Here is an 11,552-nt window from a genome sequence, read left to right on the forward strand (position 1 = left end):
ATGCCTCACCTAATAAAGGTGATGAGTTTACCTATTCTGCCCAGTATGTGCTGCATTTTAAAGATAAAATAGGTATGTCTAAGCTTTTTAGTACTGTCATATACTGTAAAAAACACAAGGTTGATATGTATTCTATAAGAGATAGGTGAAATATAATTGAAAATGGAAGGAAGAAAAAATAAAATAACAATTAAGTTATGGAAAGTTTTACTGTGATAAAATAAAACATAAATATAAAAAGTTCATGTGACTAACACTGTGGTAACCTCCATGAAAACATACGTAAGCCAAATAGCTAGGAAAATTATATGATATTTGATAAAGTCAGTATAGTTGTAATCATCTGTTTTTTATTAGGAAATTTAAACTTGAACAAAAGTTTTTCAGTGAATTGTGATACAAAATCAGGATCTCACAACATAAAGACAGCCTCTACCTATTAAAATGTGTATCAATTTAAAACATAGCAAGAGTTTTCTTTCAGATAATAGAGGAGAAGAGGTTACCTGGGCAACCCTTCCAGCTAAAAACAATTTAAAATGCTGAATAAATTTTTAAAGAAACAACAGTGTACTAAAAATACTGAATATCTGACAACACCATAAGGAATTATCAGACCAAAATTGTGGTGAGAGACAAGAACCAAAGAGGTCAGTTGAACTCTAAAGCAAGATTTGTCCTGAAGGGATTTGTCTAATGAGTCAAAACTGATGTGTAGTTTTGGATGCTTTGTGAGGCCTGTGGAGAGAAGGTAAAACCTGCCCAGTGACATTCAGCATAATTGAGAATCAGAAACGAACCTGTCCACATTTCCACCTTCACTAGTGTATAAGGAAAATTGCTCTGGGACTGTGCAGGGGGAGGAGCAAAAGGATCCTGAAAAACTGCTATCTCATGCTTGCTTTCAAGAAGATTCATAGACCAGATTCACATCAGATAGGCGGTTAAAAGAAAAAAATTCTCAAGCCAGGAATTAATTTTAAAGCAATCTGCAGCAAGAAAATGAAGCAAAAGATATGCAAGACCTATATGTAGAATTATAATACTTTATCAAAAGACACTTGAGAAGACCTAAGTAGATGAGGAGACAGCCCATATTCAAGAATGGGAAGACTTCACATCACAAAGGTATTACCCTGCTCAAATTGTCTTCAGATTCATCGCAAATTCAAACGAAAGCATAACGTAGTTTGTCGTAAGATTTGAAAAAGTGGTTTTCATTTTATACAGAAAAACTAAGCCTAAGAATAGTAAAAACATTCTTAGATGAGAAAAATAAGCAATGAAAGGGGACTTTTATAAAGCTACAAGAATTAAGACAGAGTAATATCAGAGGAAGAACAGATAAGTTGACCAAACGAAGAGAATGTATCTGTGGATATGTACGTGTATCCTTGATAAATTACTAACTGGGCACATCAGATCAATGGATAAAAGAGGAGAATCTATTTCATATATGAAGGTGCAAAAATTGGTGGTCCATATGAAAAAAAGTAAATTGGATCCAGAAAAAAAATGTCAATTCCAGATGCATTAAGAACTTAAATGTCAAAAGCAAAACTTTTGAATTTTTGAAGAAACCATAGGGAAATATTTTTGTGATTCTACATGAAAGAATTCCTTAAAATAGGACCTGAAATAATAACTATAAAAAAGAAGCACTGTTAAATTTATCTATATTAAAATTGAGAAATTCTGTTCATCACAGGGCACCCTAGAGGAAATAAAAAAGGCAAGCCACAAACTCAGAAAAGAAATTTGCAACATATATAACCACCAAAGGATAATATACTATATATAAAGACTGCCTTTTTCTTATTTGACTTGTAGACAAATTACCCAATAGAAAATGACAAAATAATGAACAGGCATTTCAAAGAAGAGGAAACATATATATGACACAATCAGGAAGAAGCATATGGGGGTTTCTGGGGTGTCGACAATGTTCTTTTTCTGTACCTGAGATTGTGGGATTTATAGGAGTTTCGCCTTATAACTCTCTTTAACTCTGTGTGTGTTTATTTATGTATTTGAGTACATATGTTTGAAGATTATATAGTAATATATACATGTGTGTATGTTTGTGTACATATATATGATGTTCTATACAAAATATTAACAAATTTTCACTGTAAGAATACCTGGGCAGAAGTAGGCCTTTCTTGAGGATTTTCTTTCAAACACATTTTAATTAACTTCTCAACCGTGGGCCATGGGGCACAACCATATTCTTTAACCGGATCTAAAACATCAAAAAACATATCATGCTGGAACAGTAAACAAATCAGAACAGTTATATTTCCTCTCAATGTATATGAGAGGTCTAGACATTGCAAAGGAAAATACTGATCACCATAATCCTATATTTATTGTGAATTTACTTATCATAAAATTAAAGCTAATTTTGTTAACTTGATCTCCACTAGAGACATCAATTTAATAAAATAATTGATTTTCAATCCATACTTGCATTTTATACAGACTTTGAAAACACTTTTGCTCATAAAATAATTAGTCCATTATGGAAATAAGTTTTATTTTAATACTAAGACTAGGCAAGCATTTAATCCTCATATTCGCAGAGTGAGTTTGTGCACATCTGTTTTTATAAAAAGTATGCCATTCTTCTAGTTGGTACAGAATAGAGACCTGGATACTTTCACTGGAAAAACTAATTAGTAAAATAAGAGAGATGACCTAGATTGTATTGAAGGTTTATCTAAATTATATAAATTTCCTTTTGTCAGGTCATTTAAAGGTCACCCAAAATGAGATAAAGCTATATTCCCTGTATCTGGCACATAGTGTACACTCAAAAATACTTCTTAAATGAAAGGCAAAGCAGAAAATATGAAAAAAAGCTAAATAACTTTAAAAGGGTACTCTGTAGTGGGAACTAAAGTAATGGTTAAGAAATGAATGACAAAGCCCTAAAATTTCTTGAAGGCATTTGACACCATTCAAAATGAGGTTTGGTCTTGTTAAATACTCATTTGCCAATTTTTATTAATATTTACCACTAAAAATTATTATTGTAAGTATTTCAAGCTTCCATTCCTACATACAAATTATTTTACTCCAAGAAACTGAAAACACTCCAGGCTAATGGGCACATAGTAATTTTTTATGAAAACTAGAAGTCACCAAATCTGAAGTTCTAACAGCAATTCCCTTTTCTGAGTATTCTAAATATAATACCAAACACACCAATATTAATTTGAGATTTTTTTAGAAGCCTAAAACTGCTACTTTTTTCATGTGATTTTTATTCATGTGTCACAGGATTTAAGAATATTTATGCATTAAGCAAAAAATCATCAGTTGTTTAATGAATTAAGTATACAACAACAAATAACTTGAAAATGAAGCTGCTGACATTAAGGAAAAACCTCTTTATTGTAGATAAAATAGAACTTACCAGGTAATTTTCCTTGTATTGCTAATTCATCAAACTCATTTGGAAACTTCAAACCCTCTACTATTCTACATCCAGTTGTTAAAATGTCATAGAGTAGTAGACCAAATGAATAAACATCAGCCTGTTGGTTATAAATGACATTTCCTCTAGCAACCTCAGGTGCACGAAACCCTGAAAGTAAGCAGATATAGTAATAAATATGCCCAACACTAGGCCCATACATCCAAAGATGCATATACTTAGGCTATATGACAAATAAGAAAGTCAGAGAGATGAGTTCTAAACCAGGCCACATCACTTCTATTAATACAATGAGACACCTTGATCAAGTCAATTCATTGCCCTGTGCCAGGACGTTTCATTCCAAGGTTGATCTCAAAAGATAATAACATCTTTCAGTTTTTATTACAAGATCTTATAATTCTATTCTAAGATTGTCAATCTTCAATAAGATTACCTTGAAGGACAATAAGGATAACCATTCAATAATAAATTATTAAGTAGTGTTTCATAATTAAAGAAATAAAGCCTAACAAAAAAAATCTATATCATTTTTCTCATTCCTAATAATAACTATTCCCAAAGCAGTGTTTTTAAAAGAGGAAGGGTAAAGAGAATAGAGATTTCCAGACTTCACTCCAAGTCACTTTAACCTCATTAAAATTCCAACACCCTCATTATTTCCAAAACTTGTGATTCTGCTCCTTCTAACCAATGAAAACATAAAAATAATAGCCACAATTAAAACAAATAAAAGCCCTCTCTGTCAGGTTCATGCCTGAAATTCTTTGAAAGGGAAATAAACCTTTCATTCCACAAAAGAGATAAATCATTTTTAAGTTCTTCAGAAAAAAAGAGTAATTTCAACATTATTAATAGTAAAAATATAAACAGTCTAAGGAAATCCAACTATAAAAGGGAAGTGGTTAAACAATGTATACTATGCAGCAACTTAAAAATCATTTTTAAATCGTGTTTCATAAATAAAAATAAAATGTAGGCTATAACTGTGGATAGACAGAAAGTTATCAAATATGTAAAAAAAAACAACTTAATTAATTTTCTTAGCTGTGCTAATGGTATTGTGATTATGTAAATGAACATCCTTATTCTAACGCAATACATGCCGGTATGTTTAGAGGTGACATGGCATAATGTCTGCAACTTAATGTCAAACATTCATATTCATATGCAAAGAGGGCAAGAGAGAGAAGAACAAGTAGGGCCAAAAGTTAATAATCAATGAATTTATGGGTAGGGTATATGGGTATATATTGTACTATTCTCTCAACTCTTCTGCAGGCTTAAACATTTTCAACATAAAAAGTTCATGGGAATACACATAATTAAAGAATAAAAAGAAATATATCTAAATGTAATAATGACTACTTATGTGCTGATAATATGTACAAATTTCATCTTCTTTTTTTAATTTCCAAATTGTTTACAATGACCATATATGATTGTTATAATAATTTAAATATGCAGCTAGAAAAATATAACAAAGTATAAATTCATAGCCTTCAAGAAGTAAATGACTGAACTTGGAAACAATACTATTTGACAGAGAGTCTACCAGCAAAAGTCCTAACATTTCCCTCACTCTTTTATATATATATATATGTATAATGTATATAAATATAATACTGAATATGTGATAATATATTAATATAATTACTACCATGTATTTAATGTAATTTACATATTATATTAAGTTACAAACACAATCTTTTGGTCTTAAATATATTATGCATTTCCTTAGAATAAGGACATTTTCCTACATCATCATGATACCATCCTCATCCTTAAGCTAAAGAGTTGTGTAAGTAATTAAGATAGTTCTAAAACATATTCCTAATAAAGTGTAACTGTGACATAATGTAAACAAATCACAATAGCTCCTAATTCATACCACTATAGCATTTTACTGACACACCTTACTGAACATTTCATTCGATATGCACAAGAATCATCTGGGGTAGACAGATAAGGACTTTCCATTTTACAAATGACATAATCCTTTCAGAAATGTATGTATTTTCCTAAGGCCATACAGATAATCAATGGCAAAGCAAAAGTACTTAAAAGTAATGAGTTAGCCATACATTAAATAGTTCATTAACAATCTTTATGCTCACCTTCTTAGAATTTAAAAGGGATTTGGGTCTTAACTGGTTATTTATTATTCACTCAACACAGTTACTGGGTATCTAATATATCAAGGTATTATTCAAAAACTATTAAAATGTTCAGTATTTTTTTTCTTGATAAATTCACTGCTAGAAACAGAATTTGGAATCGCTGGCTTTTAGAGCAGGAAAAGACTCGAGGGTCACTTAGTCTAATTTCTAAATTCTCATCCAATGCACATATCCTTTTACAATAGTTTTTACCAATCTAGGCATCAATCTACAGATCTTAGCACCGTGCAGGAGGCTGGAATTTTTTTCACGATGAGTCAGAGGACACTTAGAAGATAATTGTGAAGACATGAAAAGAAATGTTTACTTCAATACAAAAATGCTTTTAACTTTATCTTCCTCTTTTCAAAATAAATATCTCCATTAATGAGAACAAAATATTATTTATATATTCAGGATGTACCAGAATTGTAATTTGAGAACCTTCTAAGTCCTTCTTTAAATTCATCCAATGAATCTCTAGTGTTCTTGATTGCACTAACAATTTCTTGATGAACATCACGCTGCTATTAAGTGGTACAGCCAGTTTGGAACTAGGTAAATGTTAAATAAATTTTTGCCAAATGCATAAATAAATGAATAAAAAATAAGTATAATTTCCCCTTGGAGAATTATCATAACAATTACAATGTTAAAATACTTGGGAAAATATGATTCATTGTCTAAAAACTATTTTTAGAAATAATTTTTCAGAGAAGCCTGCATTTTAACAAACACAGTGAGTAAATAAAGAAAAGATCTGTAGATCAAGAATACTAGAAATTTGTTCATTAGGTCTTTGTATATATCACATTGTCAACAGAAACATGTATTTTATTTCTTTTTTACTTTCAGAGAAGTATGAGTAGAGTATGTTTTATAATCTCTATAGTGCATATGCAGTGAGTAACATTTCATTTACCCAAAGGCGGTTATATTTATATAGGTCTTGACAGAGTTAAGTCCATCAGTCAGCATTCATCTCATTCAACAGTGCAACTGTCACAGGACCCAGAACTATCATAACAGTCACTCCCAACAGGATATAATATAAATATATCCATTTGACTGAGTTCAAGTAAAACTCTCCAAGTTATTTAAAGTTGAAACTATCCACACCATATTTACTTTTAAAATGTAGACAGACACCACACCATGGTCCTTGTCAATGACTGCATTGTTTCTGTCTTTGCATTCCCATCTGTCATGGTGCTGGACCAGGGGCTCTGCTCCCAGGCTGCTTGGGTTTGCATCTTGTACTGCCCTACAGACATTTTGAACACTCACTAAGCTTTTGTCTCCTTACCTATAAACTAGAAATATTAACAAGACCAGTGTCAGCGGGTCATAAGGACTAGTGGTATAATCAACCCATGGAAATGGCTAAGCACATGCCAGATACATTGTTCATGCTCCAGAAATGTTTGTTCCTATTACTGCACTCTCTGAGACAAATGTAATTAACCCAAAGTCACAGGCCCACACTGGAGTATGGGTTAATATATTAAATAAAAATGCACCAAAAAATTTAACAAACATATAGACTTTTAGTTCTCTAGAAGTTTCCATGTTAAAAGATATGACATTAACAGGAATATCGATTAAAAGGAAAAGACAAGGAGATAATAAATCACTATGAGAGGCAACTATTTTCTTCCCAAACGGAATTGCTTGGGAGAAAATAAAGTTTGGTGATGGTAGTAGTGGTGGTGATGGTTATTGTTATTTAAAATGAGAAGCAAAATTTGGGGCTGAGATAATTAGAAGTGCTCTAACAATAATAAATATAGTAATGATAAAGTGAAGGTCTTGGACATAGCAAGAAAAAAAACACTTACAATGTATTAAGCAGCCTGGGGGAAGCATGGGCAAAAGAGAACAGATTAGCGCCTGGGTTTTTCTATCATTATCTTTCTCTATATTTATGTTAAAACAAGTCAATATTGGAGATTAAAAAGGATCAGAGACAAGTATCTGGCTTGGTATGAAGAATCAGATTGATACTAAATTTTAGAGAGGTTTTGAACAAAACCAGGAAGTCAGATATTTAAAGTAAAAGGCTATGAGTTTGAAGCGAGTTAATCTGAGGGGGCTGCTAGCTGTCCCAGACCACCAAGGAGAGTAGCAGAACTCAAGCCCAAGAACACAGTCAATAGGGACCAGAGAGATTCACTGTCCCACTGAATGGACAAGGCTTCAACAACAGGATTCCTGTCCTCCAACTCCCCATTAACAGAGAGACTGGGTTGGGGGATGCAGAAGCAAGGAACTGCAAGCCCCAGATGAGTAGCCCAGCCCACGTTGGTTGCACATGAGAATAATAAGCAGATCTTCCAAGAGAAGATCATTGTTCTGTGCCCCTTTTTCCTAGATGACAATATACGAAGCCTATATAATTCCATTCTCTAAGATTTTTTTCTGAATCTGTAGTTGACAATATTTGCTGTTCATGGTTCTGTTGTTTTGTTTTGGTTTTTTAATAACAAAGATTTGATAATTAAACTTCTTCAAGTACATATTTAGAGTTGCATGAAGTCTAGGAGAGAGATTAAAGGATTTAAAGCCAAAGAGCTCTGGACTGAGTTCTCATCTTGGCCACTTACTGGGTGACATTCTGCAAGTTACATAGTCTCACTGAGCCTTGGTTTTCTCATTTGACAAATGAGAAAATAATAGCTAACTTTCAGCCCTGGCATGAGGATAAGACATCATGTACCTGGCACTAAGCCTGGTGTATAGCAGGTGTTCAAGCATGAAAATTATTGTTATTATTATTGAAAAACCCAGAGACACGCTCAGCCAGAACATATACTTTGAAGGGCTTATGAGGGTGCACACTGTGCCTCAAAATGTACCTATACAAAAGAGAGGATATGCATTTAGAGCAGAAACAAAACCAGGCATTGGCATCTGGGAACATTTGCTTATCTAAGTACATAAGTTGGGTGGGCAGGAAACAAACTAGAACCTTTTCCCTAGTGAGATGTCCGCTAGTGTATTTTATTCTGTCTTAGACATGGTGTTTTAATGGAGCTGCAATCATCAAAATGATGCAAAGCCACCTGTACATTATTTACAAATAACTCACTATACAAGGCATCCCCAAAGATAGAGCTGTCTTCCCCCAAACAGATATCAACCCCTCAATTTTCTATTCCCTGCTCAAACTGAAATCTGAAAGATAAGATGTTTATACAGATCACTGGCTCTGTGACTACTTCTTACTTATCAGAGCTTGAGATTCTGATGAAGCTGAGAAAAAGAGGAGTGGTAACTAAGAAGGGAGGGAGGATCCTATGGGGTAGACAGTGATGTGGAAAGAACATGGCTAAACGTAACACCATGAAAACACAAGTACAGGATAGCACAGGAAATAAATTTTCACTGGTAGTAGAGTTGGTTAATGGCAGCAGCAACAGGATAATTAGAATAGACATGACAAAAAAGTGTTGGGGATGATCCTAGGAAGTAATGTTAAAATCTAAGACAAGAAAATGGTGCCAGTGATTTCAGGAGATCATAGCTATGAGGATATCCAGAGTGGGTATGTTTCTCTTTACATAGTAAACATGATTCATCTTGTTATACAGGGCCAAACAGAGAAGCGTCATTATTTTGAAGTATTAACAAGTTATAAATTACAAAGAAACAAAACTGAAATGCAGTGTTTATAGTCCTAAACTCCTGTATCAACCTATAATAAGAAGAAAGTATGCTTCTATCAAAAACAGTGCAACCAAGAAAAACCCCAGGTCCAAAGACCTTAGGTAAAACCCTTGGAGACAGAAGTACTTAGGAATTTATACTTTTTTATATTCAAGAAAGTTAATAAGGATATATAATGTATATTATAATACATTATACAAACCCTTAGTAGGGTCAGGGTCAGCCCCCTCCCCCCCTATACTCAAACTTGTTTACATTTCTGCAGCAAAATATATGCATATTCATATGAGTGTGAGAAATAAAGATCTTAATAAGCATCAAGTCAGTTCATGCACGTTTTGCCACCAAGTAAGTTAAAAAAAAACCTTTGGGTGTTCAGAGTAATGAAAAAGAGTTTGTGGACCTGAATTTGATTTGCATCATAAGTATCAACAGAAGCTAGATTAAAGCATTTTCCGTTACTTTTCACCACCTCTAGAGTATTTAAAGATTTCAAAAATCTAACTTTTAAAAATATAACTTGACCTCAAACATTCCCTCATTTATATTCAGTTTTTGTCTTGGGAAATTACATCAATCAATATATTTTTTTTGTTCTATAAAACACAATGATAAAAATCACAATGGAATGGTCACAATTATTCATACAATAAATATCTGTTCAAAATGTAATAGACCACAGTCTTCTTCTGACTCTCCTGAACTCACATGTGAGGCCACTGGTTATTCATCCTGCAGAGAGAATTGTCAAGCACGTGTGACCCCCTACCTGGTGTGCCCTCCGACGTTTTGATGCCCATCCTGCAGCAATACTGAGCGATCCCATAGTCGGCAATCTTTGCAATGATGGCAGCGTTGGGGTACAGGGTAAAAAGCAGCACATTGTGGGGCTTCAAGTCCCGGTAGATAATCATGGCTGAGTGGAGGTATCTGCCAGAAAATGCACAGGATATCTGATTAAAAATATGATTGCATTACAATAATTGTTGTCATCATTTCCTTGAATATGTCTGTCCATTATGCCAAGTGTCAAAAATTCTGTGCTAATGTTGACCCTCAAAGTTAAGAGACATTGTAGAAGGAAATCAAAACACTCAAGTCTGATATTACAAAGTGAGATTACGCTTAAAAAAAAAAAATAGGCCAATCCTAACAAGTGAGTGATTTAAATTTTAAGAGAAAACCATCTCAGGCAAAGTCCCAAATTTTGGACACTTTTCTTTTGTATACCTTAACAATTACTTAAAGGGAATTCTGAATTCCCTCAATGATCATATGAATATTTGAACTATTTTCAAATGTAAATATGTTAAAAAAAAGGATTTTGTTATAACTCCCATTTATTTAATACTTTTGATTTTCTTAAAACCATATACAATTTTATCTCAGCTTTTAAAATTGTCTCTATTCTATTTATCTTTGACATTTAGTTTTTCTGACTAAAATGTTTCCTAATGTTTTGAAGAACATTTTCTACATTTTCAATAACAAATCAAAATATGTTGCCCACTATCTCCACTTCTATTCAACATAGTGCTGGAAGTCCTGGCCACAGAAATCAGGCAAGAGAGTGGAATTAAAGGCATACAAATGGGAATAGAAGAGATCAAATTCTCACTATTTGCTGATGATATGATATTATATCTAGAAAACCTCAAGGATTCAACCAAGAGGCTACTGGAATTGATAAATGAATTCAGTAAAATCTCAGGATACAAAATCAATACACACAAACCAGAGGCATTCATATACGCCAATAGCAGTCATACCGAGAACCAAATCAAAGACTCAATTCCCTTCACAACAGCAACAAAGAAAATAAAGTACCTAGGAATATATTTAACTAAGAAGGTAAAAGACCTCTATAGGGAGAACTACGAAACATTGAGGAGGAAATAGCGGAGGACATAAACAGGTGGAAAACCATACCATGCTCGTGGGTCGGCAGAATCAACATTGTTAAAATGTCTGTACTACCCAAAGTGATCTACAGATTCAATGCAATCCCTATTAAAATACCAACATCCGTCTTCACAGATGTAGAAAAATTAATTTTATGCTTCGTATGGAACCAGAGAAGACCTCGTATAGCAAAAACAATCCGAGGCAATAAAAAGAAAATGAGAGGTATCAATTTACCAGACTTCAAACTTTATTACAAGGCTGTCGTAATCAAATCAGCTTGGTACTGGCATAAAAACAGAGCCATTGACCAGTGGAACAGAACTGAGAACCCAGATATAAAACCATCCTCATATAGCCATCTAATCTTTGACAAAGCAGACAAA

General features: G+C 33.2%; 1 protein-coding gene across 1 annotated transcript in view; it reads right to left on the minus strand.

The window, feature by feature from the left end:
• The window catches only part of LRRK2 (leucine-rich repeat kinase 2), a 138,913-nt gene that overhangs the window by 15,370 nt on the left and 111,991 nt on the right, over positions 1–11,552 (minus strand). The window contains exons 41-43 of the mRNA XM_012638395.1: positions 10,034–10,194; positions 3,419–3,589; positions 2,142–2,242 (exon numbers count right to left, since the gene is read on the minus strand). Of these exons, the coding sequence (XP_012493849.1) occupies positions 2,142–2,242; positions 3,419–3,589; positions 10,034–10,194 (433 nt within the window). The remainder of the gene's footprint in view (positions 1–2,141; positions 2,243–3,418; positions 3,590–10,033; positions 10,195–11,552) is intronic.

This window comes from Propithecus coquereli, unplaced genomic scaffold, assembly GCF_000956105.1.
Source record: "Propithecus coquereli isolate 6110/MARCELLA unplaced genomic scaffold, Pcoq_1.0 Scaffold13, whole genome shotgun sequence".
Classification (NCBI taxonomy): Eukaryota; Metazoa; Chordata; class Mammalia; order Primates; family Indriidae; genus Propithecus; species Propithecus coquereli.